Below are 25,329 nucleotides of genomic sequence, written 5' to 3'. Positions count from 1 at the left end.
ACGCCGACAGGTACACATTTGGCTCAGCCCTCTTCGTGGGATGGGTAGGAGGTGGTGTCCTGGTTGTTGGCGGAGTCCTGATGTGTGTGGCTTGCAGAGGGATGATACCAGAGAAGCAGCATGCGTAAGTTCCCTACCACTCTTATTCTCGTCCACATTTTCAAATCTTGTTAGTAAGTTTAACATTAACATTTAAGATTTTTGGCATTTATCAGACGGCCTTATCCAGATTGACTTACAATCAGTAGTTACAGAGATAGTCTTCCTGGAGACACTCAGGGTTAAGTGTCTTGCTCAGGGACACAATGGTAGTAAGTGGGGTTTGAACCTGTGACTTTGTAGTCTTCTGGTTCATAGGCGTGTGTCCAACCCACTAGGTTACTAGTGGTGGCCTAGCGGTTAAGGAAGCGGCCCCATAATCAGAAGGTTGCCAGTTTGAATCCTGATCCGCCACTGAGCAAAGCACTGTCCCCACACACTGCTTCCCGGGCGCCTGTCATGGCTGAACACTGCTCACTCAGGGTGATGGGTTAAATGCAGAGGGCAAATTTCACTGTGTGCACTGTGTGGTGTGCTCCGCAATATTGCAATTCAACCATGTCTTTTTTCCTGATAATTCTGTGATCCAGGTACAGTGCTGCCTACAGAGCCCCGACTCAAAGTGCTGTGTACAAGTCTGAGGCCAAGAGCAGGACCAACTACGGCGAGTCGTACAGAGCCCAGAGCATGGATGGGCGGCAGTCCAAATTTGACTACGTATGAATTGTACATAGAAAAGACAATGGAAAAGGCACTGAAACACTGCCTTGTGCAAGTTAATAGTAGCCAGTTCTTAGCTTGTTCATAGGTACAGTAGAAATACATTTGCATGAAAGCATTGGTTCAGTGGTTGATTTTGTAAAAAGAATAATTACTTCTTGTACAAAAAACTTTTTTTTTCTTAACTTAAAATGTATATATCTTTTTAAGGATATATCATATTACACAGTGCAGACATTATTTAGAAAATCCTTATAAATAGTTAATCTTTTTCTAAACATCAATTAAAAAAATGAACCCATAAATACCATTGTTTTTTTTTTAAGCGGTAATAAATAAAGACATTTGATATTCAGTTGCGTGTCTATTGGTCATTTAATATTGCCTGACTATATTATTATTGTCATTATTATACATTTACATTTGCAGCATTAAGCCAACTTATCCAGGGACATTCATCAGGGACAGCCCCCCTGAAGACACTCAGGGTTCAGTGTCTTGCTCAGGGACATAATGGTAGTAAGTGGGGTTTGAACCTGTCACTTTGTGGTCTTCTGGTTTATAGGTGTTACTGAACTTAACGTAACTGGAAACTTTATTACTTGCATTACTGCATGTACTGTATTACTTGACAAATGGCTGGTAGACACATGCATTATGCTAAAAAAAATTATAAATCTGAAATCTGGTCTTATCTGGTTTTAACTCGTTTTATTTGGTATGATCAGCATGACCAATACAAGGTGGATGGCTTTGTCTTACTGTATTGATGAATTGTATATAATTTATGAATGTATACAAGTTTCGCAGAAGCCAGCTGGCACTGAAAAGATCAGATCAGAAATATCTCTTTCCAGTTTCTTCTAAGAATATGACCCTCTTCTGTGATGATATGCAGTACATGCCAAAAGTTTGGACAGACCTTCTCATTCAATGTGTTTTCTTTATTTTCATGACCATTAACATTGGTAGATTATCACAGAAGGCATCAGTGAGAAACTATGAATGAACACATGTAGTGTATTGAAGTATAATTGCAAGCATTTAATAGGTTTTAGGCTTTTATTGACAATTACATCAAGTTTATGCAAAGAGTCAATATTTGCAGTGGCCCCTTTTTTTCAAGACCTCTACAATTCGCCCTGGCATGCTGTCAATCAACTTCAGTGCCAAATCCTGACTGATGGTGACCCATTCCTTCATAATCAGTGCTTGGAGTTTGTCAGAATTTGTGGGTTTTTGTTTGTCAATCATCTTCAGGAGATGGTCCTGGCGCTTGTTGGGCTTTCTTGGGCACCCTGGAACCTTCTTCACAACACTTGAACCTCTCTCCTTGAAATTTTAGATGATCCAGGTTGATCCAGATGATTTAGGTTGATTTAGGTGCAATCGTAGTAGCAGCAATATTTTTCACGACTGTACACTGGAGCTGCGTGATCACCTCACTTTGGCTTTGGTAAATGTTGCTTCTATCTACTGCCATCTAGCGGCGGTAACTGTACACAGCAGAGCAAAATACATACATCTCAAATGTCTTTTTGAACTGTGAACTGGACAACCAGGCTTTATTTTAAATGTTAGAAAGTTTCAGTAATGTGCAGAATACATTAAAAAAGTACATTTTGAAATATTCGTTCTGGGGAATTGTTTTTCGTTCTGTGATAACTTGGTAGTAGCCTAGGTGGTAGTAGCCTATGAACCAGAAGACCCGGGTTCGAATCCCACTTACTACCATTGTGTCCCTGAGCAAGACACTTAACCCTAAATTGCTCCAGGGAGACTGTCCCTGTAATACTGATTGTAAGTCGCTCTGGATAAGGGCGTCTGATAAATGCTGTAAATGTAAATGTAAATAACTTCTTATGATCTAGAGGTTGTTTCCTTGACTGCATTAGACTATGGTCCATACCACTCGTGATTCTTCCTGTGAAAGTGGGCTCAACAACTTGCTTGTACTGCTGCAGCCTTCTATCTGAAGTTTCACTAATGGGGGCCTTGTCCTTGGGGCTGGGACTGACATATCTCACACTGTCATACAGGATTTTTGCAGTCTATGAATCCTCAGGACCCATACCAAGGTTTAGCTCACCATTTGACTCCTCTGTAAACATTCCACCAGTTCCTCCATTGTATTATGGTTTTCTGTATGGTTGGTGTATGATTTTGGTTCCTGCCTCTTTTTTTCTTTTTTTTTTTGATTTATTACAAGGTTCAGCTGTGCATTGTCCTGTTAGTTCTTTTTTGACCACTAGATGTCACTTTCCCCTAATCTACGATATGAACTCCTTATCAGGCCTACTTGCTCATACATTTTGCCTGTTTTTCAGTCTGAGCAGGATTTACCAGCACCCCCAGTGCACACCTAATATATGTTCCATGGCTTTTTACACTGTTGTATTTGTGGGAGTTTTTCCAGTGGGTATGTAAATTTACACGTAAGTGCAGTAAATTATATTAAACTATTACTACTGAAGGCAGCTACAGGGTAACAGGCACAATGACCCAACAGTGATACGACACAACCAGGGTTGTTTATGCATAGAAACACAGAAGAACACAATCAGGAACACACACAATCAACAGACCAAAACACTGAACCGGAGTACCTCACAAAGTCAAGCCATGACCGTAACATCAAAATTATTTATATTGTTAAAAAGTACATTTGCAACAAGCATCCATCCCTAAACATCTCTGGGCAGGCATTTCAGGTCATTTTCAGAGTTTATGTTAGTTCCCCGGTAATTCACCACTTCGGCCTGTTCCTTTGTCTGCTTTCATTTCTCCCTAATTTGGGGGCAGTTTTTGGTTTGGCTTGGCAATTTGTCTTCTGTGAGGAAGAGGATGTTGTAATCATTAAATGCATTGAGACCTGCCTTTCCTATTGGTCATGTATGAAAAGTTTTCGAATTCTCATGGAGGCTTCCAATCACATTTCCTACGTCCATTCTTTTGTCATATTTATATTGGAACTGCATTGCTATGTAATTTCTGCTCACCAGTCTGTAGTCTATCACATTACTCTGCAATCTAGTGGTCATAAGTGTACACAACAGCACAATCAACAGAAAACTACATTCTGAAAAATGTCTTATTATTTTTCAATTCGTTTTTTAATTTAATTAGAAAAATAATAATTGTAATCTGTTACCGGAGGAAAATGTGTGGATGGGTAATCTTTTGAAAAGGTTCCTAATAACAATTTTTGTTACATATTTTAATATTTTCAATATTTTAAATAATTGTGGTGTAGAGGGAATCATTGGAGTGGTATTCCTGTCAGCCAATCACAGCTTCCTGTGGAGCTGACGTTGTTAGTTGAATGTGACGAGTCGCCACGGTCCTAATATTGAACTTGTGACCTTTGTGCGGTGTGTGATGCATTGTCACATGACCAACAGAAACAAAGTGGCTCTGAAACCAAGATGTAGGTTGATTGTAATAATTTAATTAAATTGTATTATCTTACCACAATATCGCAAGGAAGGTATCACGTAGGATGCTACAGGTGTGTTTTGATGGTGAACGGGTGCTGGTTTACTGGGAATATTCTTTCATAATTCACAAAAGTAATCAAAATGTGAACAAATGTAATTTTACATTTTAGTAATTGAAAAAGTTGCACTACTTTAACATTTGAAATAGGGTACACTTCTAATGAATTACATTTCCACAGTAATCTTCCCAACACTGCTTACGCTGTGTTTTCAGATTATTATAGAGGTTTCAAGTGAACAAGAAATGAAAAGTAGATAGACAGGCAGCAGTTTTGTGCCTGTAAACCCTAACCCTAACCCTAAAATAGTTAAATTAATTTTGTCCAGACGAACTGAAAACCCTGGGATAAATGTAACAAACTTTTCATCTGTTTGCAGTCCAGTCAGTTCAGTTTCCAGTCAGTAATAGGTAGACAATAATTTCCTGGTATAACACGGTCCTCTCTTGTGGCATATATCCTTCCTCCTTCGACTGCTCCCATTATGGGTTGCCACAGTGTATTAAAATTTGAATAATGTTGTCCTCATAATCGGCATGGCAAATATTTTCACCGATTCCTGACACAACCCTCCCCATTTACTGCAGTGGCTGGGTTTTACCACTAGATATTATTTAAATGAAACTTGGCAGGTTTCCTGACCCTTTTGTCGAGTTGTTGTCGGGGGACAAAGTGGGCAATGATGGGAAGAGTTTGAGAACCCTTGCTCTAAATACAAGTCATATGAATGTGATAAAGGGCCACCTCTACTCTGGATGCGGCTGTAGGAATCTCTAATGTCCCTTACTGGCTGGTTACTTAGCTCTGAGCATGAAGGGAGATGGACTTTAGCAGAGAAATGGGAAAGAACTCACTGCCTAATATCCCATCTGACTCAGAAACACACACTCACACAACCCTAACACATATTCGTAGTATCAAAGGGCATCTTCTGTCCTGCTGCAGCATTATTGGTTAACAGGCTGGTGTAACTCTTTGCAGGGACTGAGTAACTGGGGTCATGCTGTTTCTCCCTGCGGAGATCATGTCTCCCCGTGCATTTTCTGCTTTTGTCCATTTATCTGGAAGAATTGATTCCACTGTCAAAATGCAAACGTTCCCTCTGCGTCTCTTTTCTCTCTCTCTAATGTCACTCGTGTTACGTTCTGTTTTGTATTCCTTCGTTTTAGCTGCAGCACCAGTGGACTTAAGCAAGACCAGGAGGGGGGTGCATGATTTGGAAATTCCCTGACACTCCATCCCCGTCCCTGCCTTTCTGTTCTCTCCTTCTGTCTTCCTTCAACTCCTGCTGTGAGAAGGGTTTCTCAGAAGGGGATGGCTGCGTGTCGTTGCTCCACCTCCTCCCATTACAACCAGAGAGAGAGAGAAAGAGAGAGAGAGTTTAGGGGGGATAACAATACACTTTAATCACTCGTGTGGCCAGAGCTGAGAGGCTGCCAAGCTCGCAGTGCGGCAGTGAACCGGCGCGGGAGGGGGAGAGACCATTCAGGAGAGCACAGAGGAGCCTGAGAGTCACTGAGGGTGTTGGAGTGTGAGGAAGCCGGTCACACTTTCCAGGAGGAAGTCGGCATCTCTTACAAGGAATTCTGAGACGTGGACAGGAGAACACCAGGCGAGCGAAGAACTGAACTGGAAGCAGTAAGCAGCCTTTTCATGAGCAATTCACACGCAAAGACACGCACACCATAAAACATACATTCCCTGGTGACGTCAAGCAGATCAGGACCTTCCAACGGGGACAGGAGTTGGACGAAAGCCAGATGAACATAGGGTCTAACCAGGTCATCAGCCCACCACCCTGCCCTTCACCTTCGAGCATGAGACCGACTGCCTGAGCATGATCTCCACATACCCCCTGGCATCATTGCTGCCCTGGCCTCCTGTTCCCCACTACCTGGAGCTGGAGAGAGTCCTGCTAGACGGGGACGGAGGGGTGGCATTGCAGCGGTACCAGCCTCGGTCCCCGGAGAGCAGCAGCCACCACTGGGTCAGTGAATTATATCTGTCATGCCCTGTCTGTGTCAGTAGATATTACTGCTTGGCCTTTCAGGCCTCAATAATAGGAGTGAATGAGGGGTTGTTGGTTTCAACTCCCTGTCCTCTGTATTAGAGACTCAGAAATACATTCATTGATTCAGTGTCCCCTAGCCCTTCATCAGGGGTCCGTTTGGTCGTCAGATGACCAAAAAGCAGCGGCTGTCTGGGTATTTTAAGTGGTGGCTCTCTCCACCCATGAGTGACAATGATGCATATTAAAAGAAAACAAGTTGATAATAGCTTGAACTAATCAGACAGCAATTTCTGTGTATAAAATAAAGGGGCCAAAGAGTGTTTAGGTTGCATTGTTTGTTTTGTGTATTTCTTGGGGATGTATTCCCATATTTTGTTAAAATATGAGCATTTTTCCCAGTTCCCATTATGAAATATTCATATGAATTTACTTAAATTCATCTTTTAGTTCTGGATATATGTCTTAGGGTTAGGCGTAGCCTCTCTTGAACTATTTAGCAACAGTTCATTGGAGGTAATGTGTTATGTGTCTATAACCCAGGTCTCCACAAAGATATAAAACATGTGTGGACCTATCCTGGGTGGTGGAACTGTCCGTGCTTCAACGGAAAATAAATACAGGATATGCATTCACATGCAGATAACAGTCAAGCCGGGGTGGAGCCGGGGTGCAGTGAACACTGGCACATTCTGCACCTCAGTGGGAAAGTGGGAATTCAGTATCAGTACAACTGCAGACAAAGCAGACAATGTGTGTCTAAATGTTATTACAAAAAGTCAGTTTGGGTTTGTGTGTGTGTGTGCGTGTCTGTGTCTGTGTGAGATAAACATGTGAGTGTATGACACAGACAAGGTTATTGTGTGTTTTGTCAAGTATTGGTGTAGTGGGAGTCAGATGTTTGCATTAAGCATGGTAGGAAAAATGAAGATTTATTTGAAATTTAATTTTTTTAAAGTTATGAATTTGCGTAGGGAGGGTTTAGGCTTGTTCTTTTCACATACTTATACCATTTAATGTACCACGTACATAATTGCTATCCTTTGTGAAAAAATGATGGATGTTTATTTTAGACCAGTACTGTTATTTAAATTAAAACAATTTGACAGTCTACATAAAGTATTTTGCATTCATATATTACAGTGATGAATCAGTGGAAGGAAGTTTCAAATAATGGCACACGGCCTTCAAAACTGAGTTGGCAGGGTGGAGGTGGAGCAGGAGCAGTTCTGTTAGCAGGAATCAAGGCTGTCTGACCAGCAATTAGTCAGCAAAGCCATAGGGAGCACAAACATGAGCTGACCACTGGTGACACGCACCATTGTTCTTGCCCCTGACCGCTGGTGACCCGCTGACTGCTCCTTTCCAATTCGGGGAAATGGCCTCATCATTTTGCCTTAGAGGCCACACAGAGCAACTGCTGACTTAACAAAGCAGTGGAGGAACCCGGAGGAACATGGAAGAACACGTCCTCAGCTGCCGAGAATCCATGCGCCGGGCACGTTCCGGTTCTTGTGTAATGTGACTGAGTGTACGTTTCACATTAAAGTCACCGAGTTTGCCCCTTACACACACCGCATTTGCTGTATTGTGTGTCTGTGTAAGGTCCATGGCTTGGGAGCAAGGCCGGCCGTGGCATAGGCGATATAGACAAATGCTAAGGGCACCATCCATCCAGGGGGCGCCACAAATGGAGGAAGACCAAAAAATTCTTAAAACTAATTGGTATTAATGTGTCTTTATATGAAAAGAACAAGCCCACATGAATTTACCTGCATTGAAACGCCTATTGAGTAGTAGCAATAACAATAATGACACGTAGCGTAACTTCCCCACTCCACTACGGCAAGGGAACAGGGCCAGTAATCACCAGGGTCACAATATGTTTTTAGGTAAAGGTAACCCTGTAAAAGATGCCATTTTGTGTAAAACACTGTTCAATCCTCCATTATGATGTTTTTTGCACCACTTAGTGGTAAAAGGCGTTGATGTGCAAGCACCATAAAAAGCAGTGTTCTGACCACGCCTTCAACGCCGCTTTCTGGTGTTCTAGCACCGCCTAAAAACCTTGCATGGGGTTCCAAATTTGTTAGGGCCAGGCCTTCTTGGTTAAAACCACATCGCCGTGTTGCTATTCCACCACACCTCGTAGAAGTTCTCCCACTGTTTATGCATAAGCATAGACAAGACGGTCCCCTTTATCGGACCTCCCGGCCTTCTGACATCTCCAGCTCACATTCAGCTCCGTTTCCGCTCATTGTTTTAGTCTGAGCACCAGTGGCCAGCATCAGGCCCGGACTCCGCACACATACTTCACATAGCTGGCCCACACAGCGACAACACACCTAATACTGTATCCGGCCTGGCAAACAGCACAGCTCTTGTTTGTTCCCGTGGCACATTTTTCCAGTCAATGATTCTGACTTTGATTCTGATTCTGATCCTTTCTGTTGCACAATTCATTCATCCATTCATGTGTCTCCCATCTTTAAAATGTGAGTATAGCTTGAAGACACTCCCACACACTCTGACGCAGAACGTCTCTCAAGACGTTTCTTTGTTATTTCTTGACTCATGTCTCTTTTCGCTGTGGCATCATTTTTTTTGTAATTTGCGTAAATTGCGGTCACGAATAATTTCTAGCATTGCTTACTGCTGACAAGAAATCTGCGTAGTTTGAAAAACGATTGTGTGTTAACTGTGCAGTAATGGAAAAAAGGCACTTGTCACTTTTTCTGTATTTTGCACTTTAACTGAGATAAAACTTTAGCAGACAAATATTGAGCCTATATTCCTGCATCAGGATTTCCCCCAGAAGATTATACTTAGTCTATGAACAGTCTATGAATCAGAGTGGTTTTATTAGATTTTATTCTGGTGGTAGTAGCCTAGTGTGTAACACACTCGCCTATGAACCAGAAGACCCAGGTTCAAATCCCACTTATTACCATTGTGTCCCTGAGCAAGACACTTAACCCTGAGTGTCTCCAGGCTGTCCCTGTCACTACTGATTGTAAATCACTCTGGATAAGGGCGGTGGATAAATGCCGTAAAATGTAAATGTAAATGGCTGCCATATGGGGTATGGTGCTAGACATAGTGCGTTGCCTAGCATCCCAGTGTTTCTTTTGAAGTGCGCAGTCAGCAACGTTTATTGGTCCCCTACTGTATTTCCCATGAGCCATCACTGCCCTGATCACTCAGGCTAAAACACCCTGCAAAGACCGGCTATGTAGTCACGCCTGCTTGTAAAGCGCAGATTGCAGGCTAATCTTCGCCTTGATAGCCCTGTTTGTGTGGCACTTCTGCTGAAACCTACGTTCAAAGTGCAGCTTGCAGTGAGCGAGATGGTAGGTCCAACGAAGGCCACGGTGTCACTGCACTCCTCTAAAGCCGTAAAAGTTGGATACAGTAGCTCCTGGGATTCCTGACACAGCAGTTTAACAGTCTGTTGTTTAGAGAAAGCAACTTAATTCCTGTCATAATTGCTCTTGGGTCAATCAACTCCAAAGCAGAATATATTGCGCACAATTCAGTGGTTTGTAATAACAAAAGTTAATGTGAGGTTTCTTCTATAACTGCACTCTGCTGACACAGCACTCTTACTTCCCCTTGAGGACTTCCTTTTTTAAGGAACGCCATAGATTACATCGAAAGTGTTGGTGAACCTCTTGCACAGAGTGGCGGAAAGTGATGCCACAGAGTTTTTATTCTTATTCATGTGTTTTCCATGAGTCACAGGCATGTTCACTTCAGCAGGCGGTGGACTGAGGCTGTGGTTACAAGAGGCCGACATAATGCTCTATTTTGCCATTTTGAGTGATAACTGTGTGTGTGACATAATTATAAATAATTTGGGAAATTATTCGGAGCATATTCATGAATTTATTTACTTCTCCTTCCATCCCAAATCCCATACAGATACAATCCCATACAGATCCCATACAGATACATCAGATGCACTGAAAGACGCTGAGAAGTGTTTAAATACTGCAGGTCTGCATGCTGCAGTGAAGTTGTGGGATGGGAGGCATCAGCTGTTCATGACCTCTGACCTTCAAACAAAGCTCACTCACCAAACAAAAAAAGCTTCTGCCCCTTCCTCCCCGAACTTTTTGTGGGGAGAAGGAGGCTGGTAAACACGGCAAAGCCCCTCTCCCTCCTCTCTCCAGACCAGATCAGCTTGATCCTGGTCATGTGTCTGAGCTTACTGCAGTCCTGGCAGGAAGAACAAAAAAAGGGGGGCAGAGACGACGGGGGAGAAGGATTTCAGGTCCACCAGTGCTGAAGGAGAAGGAGACCTGCAGAACTGCTCAAACCACTCCGCAATTTATTACGAGGTTTAGTATGAGGCTAAAGTGAGGCACTTCAAGATGCTAAAAGTAAAGCAGCAACAATAGGTCTCATGCTGCAACAGGAGGCCAGACGATCAGCTCACGGGCTAATTACAGCTTACGGAGGGGAGGGGAGGGGAGGTTTGGGCACAGGATACAGGAATAACCAAGTCCCCGTAATACCTGCAAACAGCTGCCATCAGTAGTCACAGTAAATGTGCAGTCTGAATGTTTCATCTGAAAACACTGAATGCACCCAACTCACCGTATTGTGCGTTCCTTCCTCAAGACGTGAAGAAACTGACCTCCCCCCCATTAATTCCCCCTCTGAAAACAGAAAGAAAAGATTATCACAAGGCCTGATGGCATCCTCCAGGACAAACATTGTCTGGGCCTGTGGCGGCAAAGGAAGAAGATGAGTTAAGAAAAAAGAATAGAATAAATGCCCAAAATAACAATGCTTTTGTGCAAGTATAAGTAATAAAACCATAAACGCCATAACATAATCAACGCCACTTGCCCTATAATGAATGACCTGTTCTTAAATATGAAATGCGGCCGTGTTTTTATGGTTGGACTCGGGCAGTAAACACCACTGCCCCCTGTTGGTAGACAGAGGGTAAAAAAAAACATCCCACTCCTCATCGAACACTTGGAAAATTAAATGGTTGCACAAATTTGTTCATTTGTAAGTACAGAAGGTGAAAACATCTGTGCTACAGGCTTCTGCTGAGACGCTGCCTGCATCTTACGCAACTACTGACTTTCCATTAGTGGTTTTCTGGCTCAGGTTCCTCCCCATACTCGCTGATGTCAGATCGGAGATTCATCTTTTTGTTGTTTCTTAGCTGTCAGAATGGCCTGGGAAGGAGCTGTTCTTTTCAAGTCTGGAGAGGACAGATCTGGGTCTCTCATAGACAAGGGAGCATTTAAGGTCTCTTCTGTGTTTGCTCTACCCAGCCTTAAACCTGCCCTCACTGGTATATTTAAATTTGGTCTGATTCGCTGAAAGCCTTTACAAAAATGAATTTAGTAAATGTAACATAATGAATATATGTTTCTTTTGTAGACATGATTTAGTAAAGTACATTTCAGTTGATTATCAAGAATGTTGAATATACTAGATTCTTTCACATTGACTGAAAGTGACTGAATTTACAAACTGAAATCAGTTTAATCACGTTTGCCCACCATCGGAAATGAAAAAAAAAAAGCGGCAAGAAGTGTCATTGGATCATAGGGAAGGTTAATTTACATGTGCACGCTCTACTGGGGATGACCTGGAAAAGGAGGTCACTGTTCGGTTGATGGGTTGGTGACTGTGCGCTGGAAATCAGACGATTGGGTTGAAGTTGCTGTGATAATTTTGAGCGCTCTCACCTGAGCTGCTGAGATGCTTGTCTAAATTCTCTGTTCTCACTCTTCATAACATTATTGAAATAACTGATAAAAATAAGACTTTCGCCAGTTTGAATGAATCAAGTTGACATTACAGTTGAAAATCTCTAAAAGTTATAAAATTGTGTTGGAATAACACAATAAATTGGTATTAAGAACCTGAATATTATGTTGCCTTAAAATGATTTTTGAAACAATCTTACATGAAATACATATTTAGCTTTAAAGAGTAACAATTAATTAATAAGAGTAAAAATAAAGAATAAGAAAAAGAGAAACATTTATGTCAGTTGGCCATTTTCTGATCGTGTGGGACCAATGTACACATTCAGATCAAGTAAATTCAAATAATAATTTTTTTCATTGTTGTAGGGGGGGTACATACGTGTACCTAAAACACCATTTCTATTGGTCCTACTCAGCTTTGACAAGCTCCCTGGTCCAGAGCTGGATACTGACTCCCATTCCCTCCTGTACAGTTATCCTGCCTCCCCCACCCACAGACCGTCTGGCTGTCTTTATAAATCACACCAATGTTTTAAGGAGCCATACAGTATCGTAATCTGTCCTGGGTGGTCTTCATCTCGGAGTGTCCATGGTGAGGTGAGCAGTGGGACCGTGTCCCAGCAGCAATGCTTTTGTGCTCTGATCCTGGCATTTGGCAGTAAATATGGCATCCTGGCAGTGGTCGGCACTGCTCTGCACAGTCAGGTATGAGGACACCAGGCTAACTGGAGACAGGGTCTGTGGCAGGAAGTGGGAGATTTCCTGGAATGTGTGTGTTTTTTCCCCACAGTGGTGCAATAACAGAGGTTCGCTCCTCCTGTTTTTGTCCCACACTGGTGGTGCTGAGCTGGGTTGGACTGGTTTGCGCGGCTCCTGGGGACGGTTAAAGAGGTGACTGCAGTATGGTAGAGACCCCAATACAGAGTGAGGTGGCCCCTCTCCAGACAGTTTGCCTGGAGGCCCTGAGATTACACATGGGGGTAGAAGGGGGGTCTGCACTGGGCCCAGTGTTTACCATTATAAATCTCAGGGAGATTCGCTCATGCTACCCTCTAATCCAAACATTCATTTTCCTTAAAACCACATGCCGTTTCTCCTGAAACACTTCATGTGGCTTTCCCGACTCATCCAGAGCAGAAACAGTTTAGTGAAATGAAATGCATGTGATACTTTTAGCTCTTAGTGCTGTCAGTAGAAACTGGATGTAAGGACAGGGCGACAGGGCGAGAGCTGCAGCGAAAGACTAGACAAGACTACGTGTGAACGTCAGTCTGCTCAACCAGCACTTCATTCGCTTATACAGGGAGCTGTTGTCACATGCATGGATGACATCACTCCGCCCTCATCAGAAGACAGCTGTCCCATGTGGCAGCTGAGGGGTCACGGCCTCTCCCACCACATCTCCAGACCTCCTCCCGGGACCCCGAGATTCAAACTTGTTCACACTGGGTGAACCCAGCCTGGGAACTGGCCATGAGCCAGGGTGGAAAGACCCAGGATGTGCATCACCTTAAGACTCTGGTGCTGAGAAGGACACTGTTCCCTTTCATGTCACTGTAATGGGGGCATGAAGATCTCCCTGTGCAGGACAGCTGAGCGATGATGGTGGCAGGGAAGACAACACAGAAGTGGATCTCGTTTCGAAGCAGACTTTGTTTATTAATGTTTTTTTAATACATTAAGAATAAATAATAAACAGTAAGTCCAACCTCTCTCAATCGCCAATCTCCTGACTAAAAACTTGGGCCAGTCTTTATGGGGCAGTGGTGGCCTAGCGGTTAAGGAAACGGCCCCGTAATCAGAAGGTTGCCGGTTTGAATTCCGATCCGCCAAGGTGCCACTGAGCAAAGGTGCCACCGTCCCCACATACTGCTCCCTGGGATCATGTCATGGCTGCCCACTGCTCACCAAGGCTGATGGTTAAATACAGAGGACACATTTCGTTGTGTTGTTGTGTCAGACCCTGTGTGGTCTTGGACTTATGGTCCTGGACTATTTTTCTGGAGAGACAATAATCGATTATCTTTACACAAACATTTCCAACAGTTCATATTGCTCATTAAACTAATAATCATTTTTAAAACATTCAAATGACATAAACCGAGATTAATTTATAAATTGTTAATAAACCCCCTCTGCCTGAACGCCACCTTGGTAAGCGTTAACTCGTCCCTTCCCCAGCATCAGGGAAACAGCCAAAACTCCCCACAGTCCTTTCCTATCAATTAACGATGTTAGCTTTTCCTATCTGGCCAGTCCAGTATCAAAACTAACATGTTGTTTATTCCCTGGGAGAAGTGCACACTGATAAGCAGGATCTATACATCAATAAAATAGTTACCAATATATGGCTGTTAGGATTGTTTACGCTGGTTACCCCTGCTCTTTTTATGGTCACCTTTGTTCACCCAATTAATGTAAGCGGTGCCAAGTAGACAGTGACATGAATGGTCCAGCAAGGGAGCTGCTTTACCAGGGTTGTGGCTCTTCTTATTCTCTCATTCTGTTTTCAAATGTTGAAAGTGACACTGCAATGAAATCCAGTTTTACCAAACGTGAAATTAAACATCCTATCAACAAACTGGTAGCACTAAAAGCCCAGAGTGTATGAGTGATCACATCAGAAGGCTGCATCCCATCCCAGTGACTCTATAAAACACTCCATCCAGACCCCAGGGGGTTGTCCATTACAAATGTCCCAGCTGGTGGTCCCTGTCCCTGAAGCCAGGGTGGATTGCAAGGCCATGTGGACAAACAAACTCTGCAACAGAGACGTGCTGATGCACGCATTACAGCTGCCGGATCACGCACTCAGAAAACCCCATTCACTCACGAACAATCAGCGGCCAGCGTCAACTTTCCTCACATTGTCTGCAACACAGGCATCACGTCATGCAAGTTTAGTGCCGCTCCCAGTCGAACAATGTATATGCATGTGTATCTATATTGTTAATGTCTTTATTCAGACACACTGATTCAGTAACTATGCAGACGCACGAAGTTGCAGCTGCCTGGAACAACATCGATTTTTCATGTGTTGCTCAGTTGCAGGAATGGTGGATTTTTAGCTTTTCTGCTCCATAGCCAGTTTTTTTGTCAAAAACTTTGGGCATCTGCCAAGGTTGCCACTGAGCAAAGCACCGTCCCCACACACTGCTCCCCGGGCGCCTGTCATGGCTGCCCACTGCTCACTCAGGGTGATGGGTTAAATGCAGAGGACAGATTTCACTATGTGCACCGTGTGCTATGCTGCTGTGTATCACATGTGACATTCACTTTACAATATTAATAGTTTCGGAGAGAAATTGCATTAAATCGCATGATACGCGTATCATACAGAATGTGTAACGCATGCACATCAATATAGTTTATCTGCGTCATTAATATGGAAACGGGTGGGAAGTGATGGAGACGTGAGCGCGCAGCGGGTGGGGGCGGGGCCTGCGCTTAGTGGGCGGAGCCGCGGAGGAAGAGGGAGAGCAGCAGCAGCTGCAGCAGCCGCCGCCGCCACCACCGCAGCCGCCTGGTAGCCGCCTGGAAGCCGCGGCGCGGAGGACCTCTGCTCTGGGGGCTTCGAGCGACGCCCGGCCCGTTACGCGTGTGCTTGTCGGAAGGACGTTTTCGTTTCGTTGCGGTTTTCCCCTCCTGCGGAGAGCGACGTCCTGTCCGGCGGCGCGGGCGGCCCGGGGACCGGCCGCGGATTTAAGCTGCTCCGATGAGAGAGACGCTGACCATGAAATTCGCCTGGAAAACTAAGATGGTAAATTCGGGGAGCGCGATGCTGTGTCGGGGAGTGAGGGGGTCGAGCAGGCCCCAAAAACGAGCGGATAAAGGGGTGAAGGGCGGTGGGGAGGAGATGAATAAAAAAAAAACGAAGAAATAAACCCCCCCTCAGAACAAAAAAACTTAATAAAAGTTGTTTGGTTTGGTTTCTACTCTGAATAAGATACTGTACACTAGTTAAAACGTATACTGTGAGTAGTCGGAGTGTTGCGGGGTTTAGCCCGCTGTTGTTTATGTCGGGTCGGGCGGAGTGGGAGTGGGGGCTCTGTGGGGTCTCCCACGCGAGTATTGAAGGGGGGGGCGACTTTTAATGTCATTTTTTTTTTTTAATAACGTCCTCGACTTTATGTACCAACCGGGTTTATTTTAATGGCCGTAATCCCGAACTCTGGCTTTGTTGCCCGCGGGGGAAACACGGGTGGGATTTTTCGCCTCCTTTATGCCCGGAAAGTTGTTTTGGTTTTTACCGCGTGGTTTTTGGGCCGCAGACTGTGGACTCAGCAGCCGCGGCCGCTCATTGTTGTTGCCCTGCGCGGTGCAGGAAGCGGCGGGGTGTGCGGGGGGGGGGGGGACCCGCCGGGCCTGTTGCGTCCCTGCTTTATTAAAGACCAACACGCGTGAAATCCCGCTGCTCCGGCTCCACAGCGCCTCTTTGGAAATGGAATATTATCGATTTTGCGATGATGCGCGAGATGCATAGGGTCTGATAATGGCCCTGATCGAGTGTGTGTTTGTGTGTGAAATTGGGGCTCCCAGAATGCACTCTTTGAATGGAAGGCAGATCTGAATGTTGTGAGGGGGAGGGGTGCATGTGAGGTTTTGGGGTCGAGGTGGGACCCGATTCCAGCCATCTGCCTTTTTCTGCGCTCATCAGCTCCCCTCCATTGTGTCCCACAAACTTGATTTTCTTTTCATGTGCGTTCGGGGTTCCCCCTTGTTCATGATGGTCGTGCTGTTTTGCTTGGCAGAGTTCGGTGCAGGACTGGGGGGAAGAGGTGGAGGAGGGTGCCGTATACAACGTAACTCTCAAGAGGGTGCAGATCCAGCAGGCGGCCAACAAGGGAGCGAGGTGGCTCGGGGTGAGTCCTCCGCCTGGTTGGGTGAAGGGGAACGCACAAAGAAATAACACATTTATTAATTTTTTTTTTTACTTGGTAGATGCTCTTACGCACCTTGCGCAGAGTTAAGAATTCTCACATGCTGGTGTGGTAACCTAGTACACCGTTCATGAATAGTGTTCTTTACACAGATGCCACAAATTTGTTAGACACAAATAAGAAATAAGTGTTTGTAATACAAGCGGTAACATCTCCTTTGTCGTAGGTTTTTATGATGATAATTGTAGAAGCAGATGCAACAGATGGTCATTATATGCAGTATATTTTATTGCAATATATCATGATATGTTGAATCCTAACCCCAATGTTGGAATTATTATTATTGTATCCTTAGACTTTCTCACACCCCCAACACCTCCCTTAGTCCGGTTTTGTGGCAGTGCTAGCAGACTTGGCTCCCTGCTGCTCACAGAAGGCTGATGCAGAAGACACGTTTTGTTGTGTGGACCCGTGTGCTGTGATAATGACAAACAATGCAGTCACTTGCATATTGACCCATGCTCTTATGCTTGTCTTACATTCTGCTTATGTTCCTTACTGGAACGAGCTGGAACAAATTTATTTTCAGCCATCCCCTCCGTTTTTATGCGAATAAGTATATTTATAACATAAAACACAGACCTCATGGGGCCCTATTAAGGCAACCAATTAAATCACATAACAGAGTGAATTGTTCTGCGTTCTTTATTAATCGGCTGGTTCCTATTCATCAGCTTGTCAGTATAAAAGTGCAGTGGTAGAACGCAGTGTGGGCACATTTGTTGAGATTTTCAGGCAGTCGTCAGTTCTCTGTTCTGCTTGGTACCCCCAGTTTCATTTTATTATTACTGTCACCAAAAATCTTTTCAGATAGGAAGACTGAATAATGGCAGAATGTCACTTTTTTTCATGGTGGAGCCAGATTTTTCTTCTCGTCTGTTTAGTGAAGAGCCGTAATGTACACAGCCTCTTTCTCAGAGAGGGGGGGGGGGGTGCTGTGATTAAAAGCAGATTGGACCATTTCCTGTGGTAGTGTGCTGTATCCACCAGGCTCCCTCTCATTCGCTTTCCCCCCTCCTACTGGCCTCACGATCTGCTGTAGCCCACTGCTGTCTCCATGTCCAGCCTTCTATCTGTCCCCAACTCCCTATTCTCCTTTTGGGCAGGTGGAGGGGGATCGGTTGCCCCCGGGACACACAGTCAGCCAGCTGGAGACGTGTAAGATCCGCAGCATCCGTGCCGGTACGCTGGAACGCCTGGTGGAAACGCTGCTGACTGCCTTCGGTGACAACGACCTCACCTACACAAGCATCTTCCTGTCAACGTACCGAGCTTTTGCCACCACGCAGGCTGTGCTGCAGCTTCTGCTCGACAGGTACAGTGCAGGGGGTGCGGTTGTATCTTGCATGAAATGGGATGCCGTATTTGTTGAAACATGATGTGTGGACTTGAATTGTTGATGGAAAAACTCCTCTACGTCATGTGATTCAGGTATGGCAGCTTTGAGGATGGAGAGGGGGAGAACCGACAGGTTGGCCCAAGTGAATCTCAAGGAGCTGTTCGGAAGTGAGTGTCTGGCTAAAATATACACACGCAGTGGTGACAGTTCAGGGTTTGAACCCGGACCCGTAACCCTCGGTTAAGAGTCCGGGTTCACATCCCGAACTGTCCAAGTCCCACTGAGGTTCCCTTGATCAATGTGCCATCCCCACACACTGCTCCTCGGGTGCCTTTCATGGCTGCCCACTGCTCACCAAGTGGTGATGGGATAAATGCAGAGGTGCTGTATGCTGTGCTATGATGTCACTTTCTCACATTTCACACACACATGCATGCAATCTTAATGCATGACACATTATTATTACTTTACTGGAAATGTTGTCATGTAAATATTAATGTACATTTTGCTTTTCTCAGTGCTCTGGCCTCCATATTGAGAGCCTGGCTGGATCAGTGTCCAGAGGACTTCCAGGAGTCTCCGGCATACCCCTGCCTGCACAGAGTGCTGGACTTCCTGCAGAGGGCATTGCCAGGATCGGAGCCACTGCGCCGTGCTCAGTCCCTGCTAGAGCAGCTTCAGAGTCAGGCCGGCCTGGATTCAGAGGTGGACGGTGAGGACACACCCACCTGACCCACGCGCCCAAGTCTGTGCCGCTCCTATATCGGTGCGCAACCTCAACCCTGCTCTCATGTAGGTGGCTTCCATGGCAACAACCCTTTCTGCCTAGGGGAGGATGAGGAGGTGGAAATCGAGGCACAGGAGGACTTTCTGTCGTTCGATGCTGACTTGGTGGCAGAGCAGCTGACCTACATGGATGCGGTAATGATGGGGCCCATGGCATATGGGGCCGTCAAGAACACGTTTGTCCATGACCAATGAATATGTTCTGAATTTTTTTTCCCCCCCTGTCCTCTGATTCACACCTCAGGTTCTTTTCAAGAAGGTGGTGCCCCACCACTGCCTGGGATCCATCTGGTCACAGCGCGATAAGAAGCAGAACAAGCAGAGCGCGCCCACCATCCGCGCCACCATCGCACAGTTCAATGCGGTCGCCAACTGTGTGGTGGGCACCGTGCTGCGCAGACGGCAGATTCGCCCTCATGTTCGGGCACGCATCATCCAGAGATGGATAGACGTTGCTCAGGTAGGATCTGTAGCCATCCAACAAACTGCAACACACCGCAATAGTAACAGGCTGCGTATGCCTCATATATGGATTTGTCTATATGAAGGGATACTCAAATATGTCCCTCATTGATTAAATGTCTATAAATATGCAGGGACACAACACAGTTGTTAGACTTTTCCAGGTTCTAATCTCTTCCTCCTCTTTCTTTCAGGAGTGTCGTATTCGTAAGAATTTTTCGTCGCTTCGTGCCATTATCTCTGCCCTCCAGTCCAACCCTCTCTACAGACTGAAGAAGACCTGGGCCTGCGTCCCCAAGTGCGTGCCTGAAGCATCTTCTCCTGCTATTCAGCATGGGACGTCCAGAAACACATTTAAAAAGTTGTGCCCCTGTTGTTCTGTTCAGGGACAGCATGCAGATGTTTGAGGAGCTGTCCGACATCTTCTCTGACCACAACAACTACCTGACGAGCAGAGAGCTCCTGATGCGGGTGAGGCCCCGCTTTTGAACCGTCCTTCATTGAACAAATTTGCTGGCGTTCACCCATCCTAACTGAACAGTCAACATTCTGCAGGAGGGCACATCAAAGTTTGCCAGTTTGGAGAGCTGTGCTAAGGAACACCAGAAACGCTCGCAGAAGAGGCTGCAGCTGCAGAGAGAGACCGTGAGTGAATGCACGAGGGGGCAAAAGGAGGAAGGAAGAATTTCGTGGCTCGTGAAATGTCGGACCCTCACGTTCCTCTGTCGTTTCTGTTTGTATTTCAGGGTGCTATGCAGGGGACAATTCCATACCTCGGCACTTTTCTGACTGACTTGACCATGCTGGACACGGCCTTGCCAGATCTTGTGGAGGTGAGGGCCCACTGTTCCCATTTGTTCTTGCAGGACAGAGGGACGTAGTGTTTCCTCGTCCTGTGTGGTTCCGTTTATATAACGGAGACGCGGCGCTGAGTTCTGCTTATGACAGTGCCCACCTTTGTGCCTCCGCAGGGCGGCCTGATCAACTTTGAGAAGAGGCGCAGGGTGAATATCACTTTCTATTTTCATTCCCATGAGTCAGACTCGGTCCCTGTTTACGCCGGCTGACTTATACGAGTCGTGTGCAAAGTGTCACGACTGCAACTGATTCTCTCTCTCTCTCTCTCTCGCTCGCTCGCTCGCTCAGGAGTTTGAGCTGATCGCCCAGATTAAGCTGCTCCAGTCTGCCTGTAACTGTTACTGCCTGGCTCCGGTCGAGGCTTTTCTGCGGTGGTTCAGGAGTCAGACCCAGCTTTCTGAAGAAGAGAGGTACTTCAATATTCCCAAACTATATGGATCTCTCCTGCTTACTGATTCCTTGAAATGATCGATTAGGGATGTTTCATGCTTGTCTGAACATAATTTAAAAAGCAAAGCACAGCCTGATGTAGAACTAGGATATGGCCTGAAAAAAAATAGCTAGAGCTCAATGGTTTCCATTTCTTTATTTATTACAGGGCCAGACCAGGCAGATTTGCTGATGAAAGTTGATAGTTGATGGTTTTTAGCGTGTGGATGTATGCATTATGAAATGTCACAGCTCAAACTATATGAGCTAGTTATTGGACAATTTCAAATAAGTTATGTTCTGTGATATTAATTAATTCAAATTTATAGGTTCTATAACTTACCTATTGGTTTACCTTTTAGAAAAGTTTATAAGCCGGAAGAAACGAACACAAACTCTGTTGCTTTTCGTACTGCAATCTCTGTTTCTATGTGGTTTCTGAGTGTTCACTCCTGTCACTGTTTCACAGCTACATGCTGTCCTGTGAGGTTGAGGGTGTTGGAGACTGCAGCCCCACGTCACCCAAACCACGCAAGAGCATGGTCAAGAGGCTTAGTCTGTGAGTGTTTCTGCCGAAACTGTGACTCCTCACACTGACCATTCTTTGCAGCTGAAGTTTGCACATTACGGTCAAGTTACACAATTTGATCTAGGGAGTTGCATTGGAGCACACGAGGAGGCAGTGGCTCAGTAGATTAGAGCATCAGAAGCCTGATTTGACTTAGTCCTCAACAAAAGTAATGGAACTGCCAAGCAAATTAATTCATTTTTGCTGTGAATGGCTTTTTCACATCTATATATGTTACTTTATATCATAAATTAAGTGAACATTTATTTGTGAGTTTTGAAAGACTGCTGTTGGACTTTATACACCTCATTGCCTCAGTGGCAGTGTTACATGATATGCAAAGAAGCTAAATTAAATGTGGAATTAATCATACATTGAAGTAATGTTTGAAATTACTTTGTAATGACTATCAAAAGTAGATGTCTAATGAAGGTGTCTTATTAATTCAAAATATTATTGAAATGTGTTTAATCTCTTGCTTTTTCCCCTCCCCATTGTGTTTTATAAGGTTGTTCTTGGGAACGGATAGTAGCACTGTAAGTTCCCCTGTAAGGGAAACTCCTATGTCGCCTCCTACGGGCAGTTCAGGGGAGAGCATGGACTCTGTCAGCGTGTCATCCAGTGATTCCAGTCCATCAGACAGTGAAGTCCTGACACCCATGCACACTCCCAGCAGCCAGCTGACGAAGGTGAACATTTATTCTCTATTTATCGTTGTGTAAGACATGCACACACAATCCATCCATATTCCAAACCATGCAAGCATTTGGGGCAGTGGTGGCCTAGCGGTAAAGGAAGCGGCCCCGTAATCAGAAGGTTGCCGGTTCGAATCCCGATCCGCCAAGGTGCCACTGAGGTGCCACTGAGCAAATCACCGTCCCCACACACTGCTCCCCGGGCGCCTGTCATGGCTGCCCACTGCTCACTCAGGGTGATGGGTTAAATGCAGAGGACAAATTTCACTGTGTGCACTGTGTGCTGTGCTGCTGTGTATCACATGTGACAAATCACTTCACTTTCTTAATTCCATTTTTTTTTTTATGGTTCAGCTCTCAGAATCCTCTTCATGTACGTCTCTGCACTCAATGGACACAACGTCATCATCGGCCAGCAACCCTCTCATTTTAGCCTCCCCAACCCTACCCGGGCCGCCCTGCATGCACCGTCGTTCTGCGTCCTTCACTCCCTTGTCCCCTACCTCTTCTGTTCAGTCCCCGGTTTACAACACCCAGACCCAGGATGCCTGCATCATCCGTGTAAGCCTGGAGCAGGGCAATGGCAACCTCTATAAAAGTATTCTGGTGAGTTTTAATCAGCCTTCGCACTACTTTATTATGTAAAATCAGTGATAAAGGAAATCTATATGATATGTAACTCTTAGAAATGTATATTTAAGCATTTAATGTTGTTATTATATAATAAAATTACATATTTTATAATTCTCATTCAGAAAAATACATTGGATTACATTTTGTCTTCTCTATTAGATGTGGGCTTCGCTTTAGCGTTTCTGGTCTGTCTCCTCTTTTTATAGTTGACAAGCCAGCACAAGACTCCAGCGGTCATCTCCCGAGCCATGGCCAAGCACAACCTGGATGAGGAGCATGCTGACAACTATGAACTGGTACAGGTTATATCTGACGAGAAAGGTGAGCTGCTTTTTTCGATTTTTCTATAATATCTGTAAATATTCTGTAAAGTGAAGTGACTGGAATTCTGTCATAACTGTGTTCTCTATGTATTCCTGCTATAGAGCTGGTGATACCAGACAACGCCAACGTGTTTTATGCCATGAACACCTCGGCCAACTTCGACTTCCTGCTGCGACTGCGGGGATCGGCAGGGCGACCGGTGCAGCTGCGCAGCCGCTGCAGCTCCACCCTCCCGCGCAGTCAGCACCGAGCCAGTCTGTCCCTACGGCTCAGCAAGGTCACGCTTTGAGTGAACCATGTCTGATGTTGGGACGCTGTAGGAAAAAGACTATTGCTACGTCCGCTGTGCCACATTTAACCATATCATGGTGAAATACTCCAGTTGCATTACAGATGGCATTAAAGCACAGGCTGCACAGCGGTGTTTGTGGAGGTCCAGTGCATGAACACGAGGAAGGTGGTTCCATCTGCTCTTCTCTTTACGCTGGGCTGTTTTGCACAAATGCAGGCAAAAGTCCTGCTGGCTTATCAGTATTCTTTTTTTTTTCCTTGTTTGTAAGGAGCCTTTTCCTCTTTATTCTGCGTCATGTGACACTCCATGTGCAGGGAGTGTCTGCAGAAGATCTTAGACATGAAGAAAGTCCCGTGGCCTTGTACACCCATATGAATGAGTTCTTGCTTCAGTGTTCAGATGGGAGCCAGAGGCGTTATATGATTGTGTATTTGTCTGTGTTTTGTAATGTCCTTTGTTTTTGTACACTGTGTGGACAAATGTGGACCTGAGCCCCTCATATTGTGAGCTGTGTGACGAATGCAATGTATGCTGCATTCTGATTGGTTCCTGCTTGGTTTTAACAAGTGTTTTCTTCCACGGGTTGCGGTCACACCAGAACCATGAGCTTCTGATTCCGCAAAGCATGACCTCTCATTTAGGATTGTCCCCTAGGAGTCTTTCTTAAGTCATCTCTTATTGGACATGCTGATCCATCTTACTGAGAGACCCTGCTTTATGGAATGCCCCCTGCTACTGCCATGCTTGCTTTACTGGCCAGTAAACTGGCAAAGTTGGGGGTGGCAGTGTGCTACAGCCGTGTCAGATTTGTCACTAGAGCCTTCTTTGTTAATAATGGCACATTATATGAAGTAAACTGTATTTTTTCTTTTAAAAATTGTTTTTGTAACACAATGCGAAAAAAAGGAATATTTTGTATCTTTAGAATGGGGGGGAGGGGGGGAGACAAAAAATGGATTGTGGCATGCCACGCAGATGTGTCCTCTTCTTATGCAGTAAGACATTATGGTAATGAGTCCTGTGCCCCAGTGGCCCCAGTTTAATCACTCACTGTCACTTAATACACTTTAAAAATGCCATGCTGTGTGCCTGATCGCTCACATCAACACTAAATCACTCCACTGTCCCCCCCTTCCTCTATTTTGTACCCAGGACAGAAGGTCACGCCACCGCTTTAACACTAGTATGACGATTGCTCTGCTTTACTGGGGTACCAAGTTATGGGAGCGGAGTGGGTTTACGACTCGTTTCAAGCCTTGTTTGTTGCAGCACTTGTGAAGTTTTCTCAGTTTTCTTGAGTATTTCTTCACTGCCAAAGAATTCTGTCAAGTGTTAATGAATAAATTATCATTTCTATTGTATTTGCCTTTTTGCAATTCATTGCTTTTTTTTTATGAGTGAGTACTCAATACTTATTTAATTGTATACACATCACGCTTTATCTTTTTGTTATTCTACATAACTTACATTTATGACATTTGGAAGATGCCCTGATCCAGAGTGACTTACAACTTGCTTTCATGTTACAATCGATGAAGTAATCCGTTCTAGTTCACTTGAATTCAAACCATGAATACATTCTTGCATATGTCAGACTCAGACTAAAAGAAAGTTACAAGTTAGTCTAAATATTCTATAAAGAGGAAGGTTTTAAGCTGCCATTTGAAAATACTCAGCGACTGTGCTGTTCCGACCTTGAGGGGAATTTCATGCTGTGAGGTAAGATGGTGCTGCCGCATGTTTGGCTTTGTAGGCCAGTGTCAGTATTTTTAATTTGATGCGGGCAGCTACTAATGCCAAAGGAGCATTCGGGTTTTCTGTGGATCCTTAAATTTGAAGTAATCCTTAAATTCACAGTTTAAAGGACTTAAAAATACTGCAGACCCAATAAATCAAATGAAACAAGCCTTTAATCTGTAAGCAATTCGATCCACTGGTCAGTGTGTGCTGTACTTAGGCCTGTTTGGGGTTGACAAACGGCAAAAAAATAAGAAGGTTTATA

The 25,329-nt window shown here is 44.8% G+C and overlaps 2 protein-coding genes across 5 annotated transcripts in view; both read left to right on the top strand.

The window, feature by feature from the left end:
• The window catches only part of LOC114802572 (claudin-18-like), a 37,867-nt gene extending 37,105 nt beyond the window's left edge, over nucleotides 1-762 (top strand). Inside the window, exons 5-6 of the mRNA XM_029001603.1 lie at nucleotides 11-124; nucleotides 630-762. Of these exons, the coding sequence (XP_028857436.1) occupies nucleotides 11-124; nucleotides 630-762 (247 nt within the window). The remainder of the gene's footprint in view (nucleotides 1-10; nucleotides 125-629) is intronic.
• A 4,793-nt stretch (nucleotides 763-5,555) lies between these two features.
• On the top strand, nucleotides 5,556-24,688 carry rgl1 (ral guanine nucleotide dissociation stimulator-like 1). Of its 4 annotated transcripts, XM_029001477.1 has the most exons (19): nucleotides 5,556-5,893; nucleotides 5,974-6,242; nucleotides 16,753-16,863; nucleotides 18,048-18,256; nucleotides 18,373-18,447; nucleotides 18,799-18,992; nucleotides 19,077-19,201; nucleotides 19,311-19,526; nucleotides 19,723-19,826; nucleotides 19,915-19,999; nucleotides 20,084-20,173; nucleotides 20,275-20,361; nucleotides 20,500-20,532; nucleotides 20,675-20,796; nucleotides 21,285-21,374; nucleotides 21,892-22,072; nucleotides 22,433-22,684; nucleotides 22,918-23,032; nucleotides 23,137-23,324. In XM_029001477.1, the coding sequence occupies exons 2-19, from the start codon at nucleotides 6,093-6,095 to the stop codon at nucleotides 23,322-23,324; spliced, it is 2,427 nt and encodes an 808-aa protein (XP_028857310.1). In that variant the 5' UTR covers nucleotides 5,556-5,893; nucleotides 5,974-6,092. The 4 variants fall into 4 exon arrangements, with proteins under 4 accessions (XP_028857310.1, XP_028857313.1, XP_028857311.1 ...); XM_029001480.1 differs by lacking the exon at nucleotides 16,753-16,863 and having other exon boundaries at nucleotides 5,557-5,893; nucleotides 23,137-24,688; XM_029001478.1 differs by lacking the exon at nucleotides 5,556-5,893 and having other exon boundaries at nucleotides 6,093-6,242; nucleotides 23,137-24,688.
• The last annotated feature ends 641 nt before the right edge of the window (nucleotides 24,689-25,329 follow it).

Source organism: Denticeps clupeoides, chromosome 13 (assembly GCF_900700375.1).
Source record: "Denticeps clupeoides chromosome 13, fDenClu1.1, whole genome shotgun sequence".
NCBI classification, from domain to species: Eukaryota; Metazoa; Chordata; class Actinopteri; order Clupeiformes; family Denticipitidae; genus Denticeps; species Denticeps clupeoides.
The sequence above is the reverse complement of the archived record's forward strand: the minus strand, read 5'-3'. Positions and strand labels throughout refer to the sequence as shown.

Coding starts and splice junctions, on each gene's coding strand:
- rgl1 (XM_029001478.1), top strand. CDS start 6,093: ATGATCTCCACATACCCCCTGGCATCATTGCTGCCCTGGCCTCCTGTT. Junction 20,000..20,083: donor GCAGAGAGCTCCTGATGCGG/GTGAGGCCCCGC, acceptor AACATTCTGCAG/GAGGGCACATCAAAGTTTGC. Junction 20,797..21,284: donor CAGCTTTCTGAAGAAGAGAG/GTACTTCAATAT, acceptor ACTGTTTCACAG/CTACATGCTGTCCTGTGAGG.